Here is a 15,294-nt window from a genome sequence, read left to right as displayed (position 1 = left end):
GGTGGAGGTGTCACTGCACAGTGTTGAAGTACGCTGCAGAGAGTTGTAAACTTGGTCAGATTCATAATGAGCACTAGCCTCCGTAGTTTCCAGGACATCTTCAAGGAGCGATGCCTCAGAAAGGCAATGACCATCATTAAGGACCCTCATCACCCAGGTCTTGCCTTGTTCTCCTTGCCTCCAGCAGGAAGGAGGAACAGAAGCCTGAAGGCACACACTCAACAATTCAGGAACAGCTTCTTCACTTCTGCCATTTGATTGCTGAATGTACAAAACTGTAATTCATATTTTTCCCTCCATTATTATGTATTGCATTGGTCTGTAGCTGCAGAATCAAAAAAGTTCACGACGCATGCCAGTGATATTCATTCTGATTCATTTTGTATCACAAATTTCAGAATTGATATCAATTGTTTTCAACTATGATTGTTTTAAAAGAAATATGTTTTTTTTCCCTAAAGGGATGCTCTGGTGGGAGCCTTGATGCCAGCCAGCATGATTGCACCTGTAGAATGCACATCAGCATCTCCTGTGCCTCCAGCTGAGTCATCTACAGCCACCAGTCCAGTTGGTGACTGTGCTTCAGAAGTGGCAAGTGACAGGGAAGACAGACTGAGTCCAAATCCTTGGCAGGACAGAAAAGGAGAGGTGAGGATGCTTCTGCAAGTATGGAATGATAACTCAACCATATATAGAACTCTGAAAATGTTTGGAAACTTATTTGAACATAATCCTTAAGTGTCATAAATAAAATGGATTGCGTTTTTAGAGTAACACACACAAATTGCTGGAGTAACTCAGCAGGTCGGGAGGCAGCATCTATGGAGAGGAATAAACAAAGTCTATATTTCATGCTCGGGCCCTTCCATAGGACACTTCATCAGTCCCGATGAAGGGTCTTGGCACGAAACTTCGACTGTTTAATCCTCTCCATAGATGCTGCCTGACCTGCTGAGTTCCTCTAGTGTTTTGTGTGTGTTATTGTGAATTTCCAGCATCTGCAGAATCTGTTTTGTTTACCAACTGCATGTTTACTAGTTTGTTGCTTAACACCGAGGTGGCTTTACCAGCTGATTTATTTTGAAGAGGAGCAGGGAAAGAATTTACTGCAGAAACTAAGTCAAACAATTTCTAGAGTGCACGTCATTTATTTTCTCCAAAAGCACTGAGGCTTATCCACCTTATCAGCTAAATAAGAAGAAACACAATGCCCGTGGTTTTTGTTCTGACATTCAAGGAATCCAAAAACATAGGCTAATAGATTCATAAAGCTTAGCCATCAGTATTACCTCACCTTGAGCAATTGATCTTGGCTACTCTTCAAATCTGGCCCCTCAACTTCCATGTCTTCTACTAGATTTCAAAGTTCAAAGTACCTTTATTGTCAAAGTATGTATACATTAGATTATGAGGACACTCAGTTCTTGTGTACCGTCATTTAGAAATGCATGCATTAAAAAATGATACAATGTTCCTCTGGTATGATATCACAGAAACACAAGACAGACCAAGACTAAAACTGACAAAACCACATAATTATAACATATAGTTACAACAGTGCAAAGCAATACCGTAATTTGATAAGAGCAGACCATGGGCACGGTAAAAAAAGTCTCAAAGTTCCGATAGCCCATCATCTCACGCAGACGGTAGAAGGAAGAAAACTCTCCCTGCCATGAACCTCCAAGCGCCGCAAACTTGCCGATGCAGCATCCTGGAAGCACCCGACCACAGTCCGACTCTGAGTCCGTCAGAAAACTTCGAGCCTCCGACACCGAGCACCATCTCTGCCGAGCGCTTTGACCCCGGCCCCAGCCGCCAAGCAACAGGCAAAGCCGAGGATTCGGGGCCTTACCCTCTGGAGATTTTGGATCACGCAGTAGCAGCAGCAGCGAAGCCGGCATTTCAGAAGTTTCACCAGATGTTCTTCTGTGCTATCATGTCTGCCTCCATCAAATCAGAATTGTGCACGGACTCCTACTTGACAGATAACGGATATTCATCATTGGAGAGGCCGCGCGCGCTGTGTCGCGCCATTTTCTCCTCCTCCCATCTTGACATTATGCAACCTTGAGATTTGTCTTCTTACGGGCAGCCACAAAACAAAGAAACCCCAAGCGAACCCATCAAAAAGACAAACATCCAATGTGCAGAGGAAAAAAATCCTGCAAACAATAAAAGTCAGCAAATATCATTCAGAACTGAAGTTTTACGAAGGACACGAAGATGCGCATGACTTGTAGCTGAAGCAGGCCACAGCCTCAGTTCAGCGTAGAGCTGAATAAACCTCATGGAGCAGTGAGCAGAGCTGAACAGGACCAGAGAGAACCAGTCTAACCCTTGCCTCCGATTCCGACACCCTGAACTTTTCAATCTGGCCTGGCACTTAAATTCGGCCAAACATAGGGTCGTTCCTCGCTCTTGGACAGCTCTGGGGCCTGGACTTCAGTGCCACAATTTTGCCCGTACCTGACCTTTCCAATTTCGCCCACTCACTCCCGCCATGCCTCGCTCCCACCTCCCGCCTTGCCTCTTCCCACCTCATCTTTGCATGCCTGCCCATTGTTGGTGGTGATTGTTATTAATAAAGTGTTATCAATAGGGTGTTTCATAGTTTTCTTTGATTTGAATTTTGCTGCTGATACATAGTCGCTGGGCATTGCCAGGGCCATTTTAAACCAGATTTGATGGACTGTTTGGTACATTCTACCAAATTTGTCAGCTTTTCATGTGCAATCTCTCAAATTATAAAAATACCTTTATGTATTTAAGGTTGCATCTTCAGAAGAAGTTCTGACACCATCATCTGCAGTGACACCCTCTACTTCAGCAACCTCAGCTCGTCCTTTCATTCCTGTGACCGATGACCCTAGAGCTGCCAGTATCATTGCAGAGACCATGACCAAAACAAAAGAGGTAATCCATGCCATAACGGTATAATTAAAATACATTTAATAAACTAAACCTTATATTATTTTTACAGTGACTCTGTGATAATAACAGATAATTGGCTTAGGTTAGATGTCTTTTTATAATAGGATATGGCTGTTCTGCCACTTTTCTCAAGGGTATAGTAATGGTTTCCATATTCTCTCCTTTTTAAAAGCACCCTCAGTCATGTTCTTTGACTGGTTATCCCTGTTATTTGGGTCTCATCACATTCAGATTTAATATCACTGACATACACTCAGTGGCCACTTCATTAGGTACCACATGTACCTAATAGTGTGGCTACTGAGCGCATGTTCATAGTCTTCTGCTGCTATAGCCCATCCACTTCAAGGCTTGATGTGTCCGTTCAGAAATGTTCTTCTGCTGTTGTAACGTGTGGTTATACTTTTCACTGTCGCCTTCCTGTCGGCTTGAACCAGACTGGCCATTCTCCTCTGACCTCTCTCAAACAGCAAGGTATTTTTGCCTGCAGAACTGCCACACAGTGGATGTTTGTTTGCATCATTCTCTGTAAATTCTAGAGATTGGTGTGGGTGAAAGTCCCAGGGGATTAGCAGTTACAGAGGTACTGAAATCACCCCTTCTGGCACCAGCAACCATTCCACGGTCAAAGTCACTTGGATCACATTTCTTCCCCATTCTGATGATTGGTCAGAACAACAAGTGAACGTCTTGACCATGTCTGCATGCTTTTGTGCACTGAGTTGTTGTCAAATGATTGTCTGATTAGATATTTGCACTAATGAGCATGCATACAGGTGTACCTAATAAAGTGGTCACTGAGAGTGTGTCGTGAAATGTATTGTTTTTCAGCAGGAGTACTGTGCAATGCATGAAAATGCTTTAGATTACAATAGTAAATGTATGTATTTAAAAAAAAATAGCTGGGCAATATTTATTGTTAGAAGTTATTAAATGTGCATCTTGCTGTCTAGCACTCGTGATAAAGGGAGATCTTGAATCCAGTTGACAAAATACATTTAATCATTTGTCTATTTCACATCTTAAGGATGTATCATACTGATCTGATTTAAACTTCTGACTTTAAATGAAACATTTTCTTTGAAAAGGATTCAGAAAACCAGGCTAAATCATCTGGGCCTGAACCACAACACTTGGATGAATTCACAAGTCTTCTTATACCAGATGACACTCGAGTAATGGTTGATTTGTTGAAGTTGGCTGTGTCAGGTCGTGCTGGTGAGAAAGGCAAAGATGTCTTGTCAGCTGTGCTTTCAGCAATGGGCACTGCCTATCCACAGGTAAATATAAATAATTCTGGTCATCTGCCTGCAGGAAAGTTATCAATAAGATTCAAAAAATACAGAGAAAATTTCCTAATATGTTGCTGGGACTTCAGAATCTGAGTAATAGGGAAAGGTTGAATTGATTATAATTTTATTTCCTAGAGAATGAAGGGAGATTTGATAGTGAATTAAACTGACTTTATTACTTACATCCTTCATATACATGAGGAGTAAAAATTTTTGTTACGTCTGTCTAAATGTGCAATTTACAGTAATTTATAATAAACAGTATGTACAACAGAACAGTCAATATAACATAGTAATACAATTGTATCAGCATGAATTAATCAGTCTGATGGCCTGGTGGAAGAAGCTGTCCTGGAGTCTGTTGGTCCCGGCTTTTATGCTGTGGTATCGTTTCCCGGATGGTAGCAACTAGAACCGTTTGTGGTTGAGGTGACTTAGGTCCCCAATGATCCTTTGGGCCCTTTTTTCACACCTGTCTTTGTAAATGTCCTGAATAGTGGGAAGTCCACATCTACTGATGAGGTGGGCCGTCTGCATCACTGTCTGCAGAGTCCTGCGATTGAGGAAGGTACAGTTCCCGTACCAGGCAGTGATGCAGCCAGTCAGGATGCTCTCAATCGTGCCCCTGTAGAAAGTTCTTAGGATATGGGGGCCCATACCAAACTTCTTCAACTGCATGAGTTGTGCCTTTTCACCACACAGCCGGTAGGTACCGACCATGTGAGATCCTCGGTGATGTGTATGCGAAAGAACTTAAAACCGTTCACCCTCTCAACCCCAGATCCATTGATGTGGTATACAAAATGATGAGGGGTATAGATAGGGTAAATGTAAGTCGACTTTTTCCACTGAGGTTTGGTGTGATTAGAGCTAGAGGTCATAGATTAAGGTTGAAAGGTGTGCATTCTGTCTTGTCCCGCCTGGAAAATGGGGTCTCATATGCCAGACTGTTGTTTATAGACTTCATTTTGGCATTCAGCTTCATCATACCCCAGAAACTGGTGGTGAAACTGTCCTCGCTGGGTTCAACACCTCCCTCTGCAACTGGATATTGACTTCTTCACAGTAAGGCCACAGTCAGTCTGTGTGGGCAGCGTCGTCTCTCGTCCCATTACGCTGAGATTTGGCACTCCCTAAGGCTGTGTGCTCAGTCTGCTGCTGTTCATACTGCTGACACTTGACTGTGTTGCAGGATCCAGCTCAAACAGTGTCATCGAGATTGTGGATGACATAACAGCGATTGCCCTTATCATGAACAGTGACGAGAAGGTGTATAGAGAGGAAGTGGAGCGGCTGGTGGATTGGTGTAAGAAGAATAACCTAAGCTTGAATGTGGAGAAGACAAAGGAAATCATTGTGGACTTCAGGAAGGTGCAGACGAACCATCCCCCTCATGGCTCCTCTGTAGAGAGAGTTAAATGTGCCAAGTTCCTGCAAGTTCACATCACAGATGACCTTACCTGGTCCCTTAATATCACCTCCCTGAACAAGAAGGCACAGCAGTGAATCCACTTCCTAAGAAGATTGAGGAAGCAAGGCTCCCCCCTCCCCCTAACCCCATCATAACTGTATTTTACAGGAGCACCATTGAGAGCGTCCTGCCAAGTTGTATCTCCATCTGATATGGGTGCAGTTGAGGATCAGACCAGAAGCCCCTATAAAGGACTGATAAAACAGCTGAGAGCATCATAGGGGTCTCCCTGCCATCTATCAGGAACATTTATCAGGAGCGCTGCATACGCAGAACCATTAGTATTATTAAGCATTCCAACCATCCATCCAGCATCCTCTTTGACTTTCTACCATCAGGTCATAGTAGAACAATCTACGATGCATAATAACAAGATAATAATAACGGTCTGGATGAAATTCAGTTTCTTCAGGCCATTAGGCTTCTGAACTCCCTGCCAGATTGTATTCGAAGTGTCACTGGTTAATCTGTTCTGTACCTTACAATATTTAATATTAATGCACTTTAGTTTGTTATTTATGTGTGATTCATCTGTAGATTTTATCCTTACATTCATAAGTTATCATGTTTTGTGTACTCTACACCCTGGTTCAGAGAAACATTGTCTTATTTCTATTCATTGCATGGTTATATACATGTATATGTAGTTATATGACAATAGACATGACTTTACTTGAAATATTTAAGAGGAACATGAGGGGGCAAGAGTCTGGAACGAGCTGCCAGTGGAAGTGGTGGATGTGGGGTTGATTTAACATCGAAGAGAAATTTGGATAGGTACATGGGTGGAAAGGCTATGGAGGGCTCTGACCCACGTGCAGGTTGATGTGACGAGGCAAAATAATAGTTTGGCATGGACTAGATGGACCAAAGGGCCTGTTAGGTGCGCTGGTGTTCTGTGACTGACTTTATTGACAAGAAATTCTATACTAAGTTGCTCACTTGAACTTTTTAAAGGAATTTAATTTTGAAATTTGATTTCTTTGTTTTTCAATAGTAATATTTTAGACACTGAGCTTTTAACACTCATTCCAAATGCAATTATTATTCTGTACTTGCTACTATTTAACTTATAACTGCATTTCCATACCACAGGTGGCAGACATGTTGCTGGAGTTGTGTGTGACTGAATTGGAAGATGTAGCCTCGGATTCTCAAAGTGGGCGACATGCTCCTCAGCCGGTGATAGTGGAAAGTAGTCACCCGTACACAGATGACACCTCCACGAGTGGAACAGTCAAAATACCAGGTATCTACAATTTTATGCATGTAAAACATACCGATTCTAGGTGCTCAGTTACTTGTGTCCTATGGCAGCATTTGGTATGAAGGAAAGGTTAGATATGCAAGCAGATGACTTTTCCTGTGGCTATTATTTAGGTGCAGAAGGCCTTAGAGTTGAGTTTGATCGACAGTGTTCCACGGAGCGTCGCCATGACCCGTTAACCATAATGGATGGTGCCAACAGGATTGTGTCTGTAAGATCAGGTATTAACAATTGGATTTTAACAGCCTGTTTTCAGTGCATGTCACAAGTGATGAGTTGTCCTAATATTTTAATTGGCAATATGAAATTTGATTGCGTTTACAAAACTGCTTTTCTTTTCCTGTTAATTGAAACAGTTGAAGTGCTTAAAAATGCTATGAAGGGTATATTTGTCCAGCTTCAAAAATTTCATGTGAAAGAAATGCAATGTTATTAGGAATTCAAGGTGATGCAACCTCTGAAGCAACTTGATGCATTATTTTAATAGTACTTTGGAGGAAAGATTGCTGAATATTTAGCCCAGGAATTACATTCTGAAAGAAAGACACATGACCTATTCAGATTTTGTACAACAAATGAAAAATATTGTATTTAATGAAATCTGTCTCATTGATTATGACTTCCTGTTGATGAGTTTCTGGCGTATTCAGAATCAAACTATCTTTTAAAAGGCAGGTTCAGAAGAAGAAGTTTCATTCTGGGTACTACTACCTTCAGAATCAAAGTCAAAATTCGGTTTACTATCAGTGGCGTAGACTATATCATGAAATGTATTGTTTAACGCCAGCAGTACATTGCAATATGTAATAAAAAAATTGAGTTTCTATCTCTAGCCCTCAATCCTGTAATACTTTTGCATCTACGATTTAGTCCTTTGTTCCTTACAGCCTCGGTCCTCACATTGTTGCTTTACTGTTATTGCATATGATTTAAGTTGACTTTAGCCCATGCTCTAGATTTTTTTAAAATGCTATCTAGCATCCATTTTAACAGTCCTCTTGAAACGTGCATCATCAGCAAGTTCTTTAAACTTTTTCATTAGTTTGTCTTTTCATTTGATCACTGTTCTGCAAAGCACCAGAGAGTATATTTCACACACAAATGCACCATCGGTTACTTTTCCTTTAATTTTTCATGTTTTAACAATTTTGGTTGATTTATGGAGCAATAGTGCTAAGATTGGACAGCAGACAGTCTTCTTTATTTTTAATTTTTTTTATTGAGCTGCAGCATGTTATAGGCCCTTCCGGCCTTTTGAGCCATGACAACCAGCAATCCCCCAATTTAATCTGAGCCTAATCATAAGGCAATTTGCAGTGACTAATTAACCGACCAACTAGTAAATCTTTGGGCTGTGGGAAGAAACAGGAGCTCCTGGAGAAAACCAACACAGTCACAGGGAGAACATACAAACTCCTTACAGGCAGCAGTGGGAATTGAACCTGAATTGCCTGTACTATCAAGTGTTGTGCTAAGCAATACAATACTGTGCCACTGGTGCAATCACAATATATACTGCAAGAATGAAGGAATATGATGGTGGTAAAATTTGAGTCAAATAACGCAAAACCACAATATTTTCCATGTTTCTTAAGAACACAGTAGGATGTCATTTGGCTCATTGAACTCACGCTGGCTCAGAGTAATCCCATTTTTGCATTAGTTTCCTTTAATCTATTCTGACCATTAACCTATCAAACCCACCTACCACTAATTTTGAGGATGGGGGAGGAAAATTGATCACCATGTAGCCACAAGGGAGAATATGCAGACACCACCAGAGGTCAGGATTGAACTTTGAGGCAACAGCTCCACCAGCAGCATCGTAGTGTCTGGTCATTCATATTTGCAGTAATTGGAGTTAATAGGAGCTGCCATTATTTCAGTGTGGCTTCTGCTTTAATTAGAATATGATCTAGGCTATCACAGTCCACAAAAACTTCCTGCTTTGATAGTTGTATGTCGATTTAAATTTTATGGGCATTTTATAAACATAAGGGAGAAAAAAATAAGTCTGCAATTAAAGAGTCGAAATATTCGAAGGAATAATATCCAACTTGAGAAGTTAATTACTTGTTGTTACTTCGGTCCACATAAAATGATATTATCATTGGCTCCACCACTTTTTGTGCAGATTTGTATCTCACAAGTCAGTGAATCATACGTCACCCACAAAATTACCGAATATTGTGGTGCAACGGTTTATTGGTCCAATTATGGTTTAGTTGTGCAATGATTTGTGGCTGTCACAGGTCGAGAATGGTCAGACTGGTCCAGCGAACTGAGAATTCCTGGAGATGAGCTAAAATGGAAGTTCACCAGTGATGGTTCTGTGAATGGCTGGGGCTGGCGATTTACAGTGTATCCCATAATGCCGGCTGCAGGTAACTCACAGATTTTTGTTATTAAGTACACAGATAGGCAAGCACCATGGCAACAGGACTTAGTATTTTGTTTCCATGACATTAGAGCACTTATAAAGCAATTGAAAGCTGTGATGCGTTTTGAAGGGTCCAAACATTCAGTTATATTTCGGCATATGTTTTTGTTGGATCCACTCAAATGTTTTAATTTCTCCACAAAGTATTATTTTTTATAGAAATATGAAATGTCTGTTTTGCCAGCCATGTTTATCTTTACATGTCTTTTGCCAGCTACTGTGGGTTCTGTTTGTGACAAAGTTCAGTATTAAATGTCTTTCAATTGCTTTAATTTTGAAACTCCTACCCAATCTTTCCGATAATTGCACTTGACTTCCATTTGTTTCCTCTGTCATGTATGGCCTTTTAGGCCATTCACAATCTGCTTTTATTATTGACTGTCATTCAAACATGAAGAAAGATCAAAGTAGTAGTTGGAGATAGTCCATGATCAAATTGTTGGTTTTATTTTCCTTTTAACCCTTCATTTGTATCCTGTTTCAAAATTAATGGGTGCTCATCCTAAATTTAGAAGTGGGAGGTTCTGTCCGATGAACCACAGAAAGTAGCCTTTTGCTTCATGAACACAAGATTCTTCCGCTGCTGGGAATCCACAGTACACACCCAAAATGCTGGAGGAACTCACCAGTTCAGGCAGCATCTGTGGAGAAGAATAAAGAGTTGATATTTCAGGCTGAAACCTTTCATCAGTATTCATGCGAAACCGGGCCTGAAAAGTCAACTGCTTATTCCTTCCTCCCCACAGATGCTGCCAGACCTGCCGAGTTTCTTCGGCATTTTGCATGTATTGCTCCTGTTTTATCATTTCCTGAACTTTGTGGTACAAATTTTATAATATTGACTGCGGGTTGAATCTCTTTAGTAACGCACCCTTAGGAAGTGAACCAGGAATTTCCCCCGATCACCTTCCTCTGTGTAGGAGAACTGTCCTTTAAGTATAGTGGAACAGTTGTGGGAAATGGCAGCTGGAAACTGTCTGTAACCTGAAATTTCTTTAAGTTGGAAATGCTGCCAGCTGAGATTGCAGATGTTTCACTGGTGGGTTAATTAGCTACATGCTTGTACAGATTTTAGTTCATTTTTGATCACAGTTAGATCTTAAAATTAATTAATACTGATCTGTACTATAGATTCAGACATGCCAGATGACCACAAAGTAACAGACTGGAGAGTTACTGAATCATCTCTTAACCTGTTTTATATCTGTATCGGTTAATTCCGGTAAATTTCTAATGTTGACTGATTCTTATGAATAAATAATCAAATATTATAATGTCTATTAAATTTCCATTGTTCACATCTAATCATCTAATTGATATTTTAATATTTAAATTAGGTCCTAAAGATCTTCTGTCGGACCGTTGTATTTTGTCATGCCCCTCAATGGATTTAGTTACTTGCCTGTTGGATTTCCGATTAAGCTTTGCTTCAAACAGAAGTATTGTACCACGTTTAGCTGCCTCTTTGGCAGCGTGCGCTCAGCTAAGTGCTCTTGGTAAGTATTAAAAAGTGCAGTACCTAAAAGAAAATATACAAGCCGAAATGGTAGAAATACTTGGGTATCTGGGCAATATTTGCATGGAAAGGAATGGTTAGGACCAAAAATGTTGCATGAGATCAAAGTTACACTTGTAAGGTGTAGAGATGTGAAGGTGATACTAGGAGGGAACAAAGTAGTAGGTTTGTGATAGGGTGAGGTTTGGAGAGATTAAACGATAAAAGGATGAGAGTGTAAGGTAACAAAACCCCCAAAGTATTAAAAGTACAGAATAATGGTCAAGCTCAAGATTAATTGTCACTCACATATACACATGAATGCAGTCAAATGAAATGGCATTCCTCTGGGGCCAAGGTGTGAAGTTACTCAAATTATTTTGAAGGGGAGGCAGAAGTCTTGGTGAAAATGTGGTTCATTTGAAACTGCTCAACTCATTTTGAATGTAGAAAGTTGTCATCTATTCAGATGGAAGATAAGGTGCAATTTATTTACCTGGCATTAAACTTTGTTGAAGCAGAGGAGGAACTCAGTGGTAAAACTTAGAGAATGAGTGAGATGGAGAAATTAAAATGACAGGTGACTTGGGCTTCAAGGTCACATTTGAGGCTTTGCATAACAACTTGAAATGTTGTGTAAATCTGTCGTCCAGTCTGTGTTTAGTCTTCCCACTGTGGAATGCAGCCGTATTTTGAGCAATGAATACAGTACCTAAAACTGAAATCTGTACAAAGAACTCATCATCCTCATTATCAGGTGGAAAATGTGGGATCCTGGTTAGCAAACAGAAATTGCTGGGAGAACTCAGCAGGTCAGGCAGAATCTATAGAAAGGAGTAAACAGTTGATGTTTGAGGCTGAGACCCTTCATCGGGACTGGAAATGAAGGGGGGAGAAGCCAAAATAAGAAGGTGGAGGGAGGGGAAAAAGGTACAAACTGTCAAGTGCGATGGGGTGAAAGAGGAGGTGCTGAATCTGGTGAAGATGCTCAAGGAGAGTGTGAACCTAAGTGGAGTGATGAATTAGGGCATCCTAGAGAAAGAGTTTTGTGGGAATGCTGAAAGAAAAGGCAGTGATGTGTCTATTGGTGGGATTCTGTTGGGGGTGTCGGACATTGTGAAGTTGGTAGAGTAGAGAGTAAGGATGTGAAGAATCCTCCTGAGGTCTGACTGGCGCCGTTGTTGTAGAAGCATTGAAGTGCATTTAGTACAGAAACTGCTCACTGCAGGCACTATTAAGACCAATGTACTAACTTATATTCTTGCTTCATTATGAAAGCTGCTAGTCACAGGATGTGGGCCTTGCAGAGACTGCGCAAGCTTTTAACGACAGAGTTTGGTCAGACTATAAATATCAATCGACTTCTTGGTGACAGTGATGGAGAATCAAGATCTCTGGTATGGTGACAACCCAGTTAAGAATATTAGATCTTAATTGTTTTATTTGTTTGTTTTTTATTTTTAAAAAGTGAAGTACCTAGCATAATAAACTCACTATTGTCCTTTTTTTTAAAAGAGCTTTACAGGGACTGCTTTAGCTGCGTTGGTCAAAGGTCTTCCTGAAGCTTTGCAACGCCAGTATGAATATGAAGATCCCATTGTTAGAGGGGGAAAGCAGCTCCTTCACAGCCCCTTCTTTAAGGTAATCATTTTTGGTTCTGTTCATGTAATTGAACAACTAGGAGTCTGAATTTATGATGCCATATCCACACCTGATGTACCGATTTTTAAAGAACTTTTTTTTGTTTTTCAGGTTTTGGTTGCTCTGGCATGTGATTTGGAGCTCGACACTTTGCCTTGCTGTGCTGAAACGCACAAGTGGGCCTGGTTTAGAAGATACTGCACAGCTTTGAGAGTTGCTGTAGCTCTGGATAAACGGACACCTTTGCCACGACAGTTTCCTGATGAGGTAATAAATATTATAAAATCTAGATAAAGTAGGCTGTCTTCTAGTTCATCCATTTGGAATGGCTCTTAGGAAAACTTACATACAAGATGTATTGGTATGTCTTGCTTGTAGTAGGATAATTTCTTTGTTGTGGATTATGTGAGGTTGGCATGTAAGATTGTAAAGATGGAACTTGTTTTATAAGGTTCCAGGAAACCACCTAATAAATGTGAATAACAATTAACAAATTGAATTGAGTTCGATGATGTGTAGATAACTGCTTCTGTTAAGAACTGATTGGTAAATTTTCAGGATTATAGATGAAAGAATTACTTTGTGCCCACTGATACTAGTTATTACACGTAGACAATGAAACACCAATGCAAAAGGAAAAGGAGTAATTATTTGGCATTACTAAGACAATTTGGAAGGAACGCTGGAAATCTTGAATGAATATGCTGAAGTGCTGATGATTTGGAAGTGCTGTGTTTATTATGAAGTCTAAAATGCTGTAATATGTTGAAATGAAACATAAAGTGCCTTAAACTTGCATCGAACCTTTGAGCAGTGAAGGAACTCAGTGACAAAGAAGATAAATGTAGGGGTGAGATGGTGGAGTTAAGATGACAGATGATTCGAAGTTCAGGGTTAAATAGTCTAACCTTAACATTAGTCAAACCAATTTTTTTTCAGTAAATGAGAATTGTGCAATTTTAAGTGGCTTCAAGCATTATACATTTTTATATTTGTGTTCTGGTATAGGTGGCAAAAAAAATCCGTGAACTAATGACTGATAATGAAAGCATGAACGTCCTTCATGAAAGCCACGATGTATTTAGAAGAGAGCAAGATGAACAGCTCGTCCAGTGGATAAACAGGTATGGAGTCTATAGGCTTAATATTTGATTGAATGAAATAAAGAATATTCTTTGACAATTTCACAAAAATTGAACCATTTTCTAATTATTGATTTACTGCTCATAATGACTAATTTACTGTTGGTGTTTTACCTCCTCCAGTATAATGTCAACATGTGGCTTAGGTGTTTAATCTGCTTTCTACCACGTTTTCTCAATGAGAGATACATCAATGCTAAATTTATCTCTGTTCAACAGGCGGTCTGATGATTGGACCCTTTCTGCTGGTGGGAGTGGTACTATTTATGGTTGGGGTCACAACCACAGAGGTCAGCTGGGAGGAATTGAAGGTGCAAAGGTTAAAATTCCAACACCATGTGAGGCATTGGCAACCTTGAGACCTGTGCAGCTGATTGGTGGAGAGCAAACACTGTTTGCAGTAACAGCAGATGGAAAAGTGAGTCCTTGAACTCCATGTATGTTATCTGATTTTGAAGACTACTATTGATTTTTCTTTGAAATGTTTAGAGAAAACGGTCAAAAATATTCAGTACAAATACATTTCCCAAATATCATCTTGACTAGCAGTTTACAAAAAAAAAAATCACTTTTTAAACCACTTTGCAAAGTCATCAATTGCTAACTAATCTGGAATGAAAAGGTATGTGAGCATGAAGGCAGTAAAATACATTTTATGACTTGTTTTTCTTTGTCATATTAGTTGTATGCTACTGGATATGGAGCTGGAGGAAGGCTGGGCATTGGAGGGACAGAGTCAGTGTCTAGCCCCACTTTGTTGGAATCCATTCAGCATGTTTTTGTGAAGAAGGTGGCAGTGAATTCAGGGGGCAAGCACTGCCTTGCTTTGTCATCTGAAGGAGAAGTCTATTCTTGGGGTGAGGCAGAAGATGGCAAGCTCGGTCATGGCAATAGAAGGTAAGGAAGTATTTCTCTACTTTATTGCTGGTCGAAAAGGTGAGCAGCAACTTTACCTCCAACTGCAACAGCACCCTTAGGTTGTTGAGGCCGATCTTAGCTTAGAGGAGCAACACCCCATATTCCAGCTGGGTAGCCTCTAACCTGATGGCATGAACACCGATTTCTCTTAACCTCCGATAATTTCTCTACCCCCCTCACCTTCCCCCCCCCTTTCCTTTTCCATTCCCAATTTTGGCTCCCCTTTTACCTCCCTCTGTGCCCATCCTCCTTCCCTTTCTCACAATGTCCACTGTAATTTCCTATCAGATTGCTTCTTCAGCCCTTTACGTTTTCCAAGTATCACTTTCCATCTTCTCACTTCATTCCCGCCCCCATCCACTGACCTTCCCTTTCATCTGGCTTCACCTTTTACCTGCCAGCTTTTACTCCTTCCCCTTTCCCCACTTACTTATTCTGACTTCTGCCCCCTTCCTTTCCAGTCCTGATGAAGGGTCTTAACATGAAACGTCGACTGTTTATTCCCTTCCATAGATGCTGCCTGACCTGCTAAGCTCCCCCAGCATTTTGTGTTTTTGCTGCAGATGCTTTTTCTTATCCATTCTAATTACACATTGGGTGATGAAAAATGGCAGTATCATCGACTATCCAACTATTTGGAAATCCGGATTGTTTGGTATCTACTTACGGGATCCTGTTTCTTCTTGTGCATTGA

At 40.5% G+C, this 15,294-nt stretch overlaps 1 protein-coding gene across 7 annotated transcripts in view; it reads left to right on the top strand.

The window, feature by feature from the left end:
- Positions 1–15,294, top strand: part of herc2 (HECT and RLD domain containing E3 ubiquitin protein ligase 2) — a 240,637-nt gene that overhangs the window by 181,241 nt on the left and 44,102 nt on the right. For all 7 annotated transcript variants that reach the window (XM_063054516.1, XM_063054512.1, XM_063054515.1 and 4 more), the window contains 13 exons: positions 462–648; positions 2,773–2,916; positions 4,023–4,214; positions 6,793–6,946; positions 7,078–7,185; positions 9,217–9,348; positions 10,742–10,900; positions 12,178–12,296; positions 12,415–12,540; positions 12,652–12,807; positions 13,549–13,664; positions 13,902–14,100; positions 14,365–14,579. In XM_063054516.1, the coding sequence (XP_062910586.1) occupies positions 462–648; positions 2,773–2,916; positions 4,023–4,214; positions 6,793–6,946; positions 7,078–7,185; positions 9,217–9,348; positions 10,742–10,900; positions 12,178–12,296; positions 12,415–12,540; positions 12,652–12,807; positions 13,549–13,664; positions 13,902–14,100; positions 14,365–14,579 (2,007 nt within the window). The remainder of the gene's footprint in view (positions 1–461; positions 649–2,772; positions 2,917–4,022; positions 4,215–6,792; positions 6,947–7,077; positions 7,186–9,216; positions 9,349–10,741; positions 10,901–12,177; positions 12,297–12,414; positions 12,541–12,651; positions 12,808–13,548; positions 13,665–13,901; positions 14,101–14,364; positions 14,580–15,294) is intronic.

The sequence above is a fragment of the Mobula hypostoma genome, chromosome 7 (assembly GCF_963921235.1).
Source record: "Mobula hypostoma chromosome 7, sMobHyp1.1, whole genome shotgun sequence".
In the NCBI taxonomy this organism is placed as follows: Eukaryota; Metazoa; Chordata; class Chondrichthyes; order Myliobatiformes; family Myliobatidae; genus Mobula; species Mobula hypostoma.
This window is presented reverse-complemented; position numbering and strand designations above follow the sequence as displayed.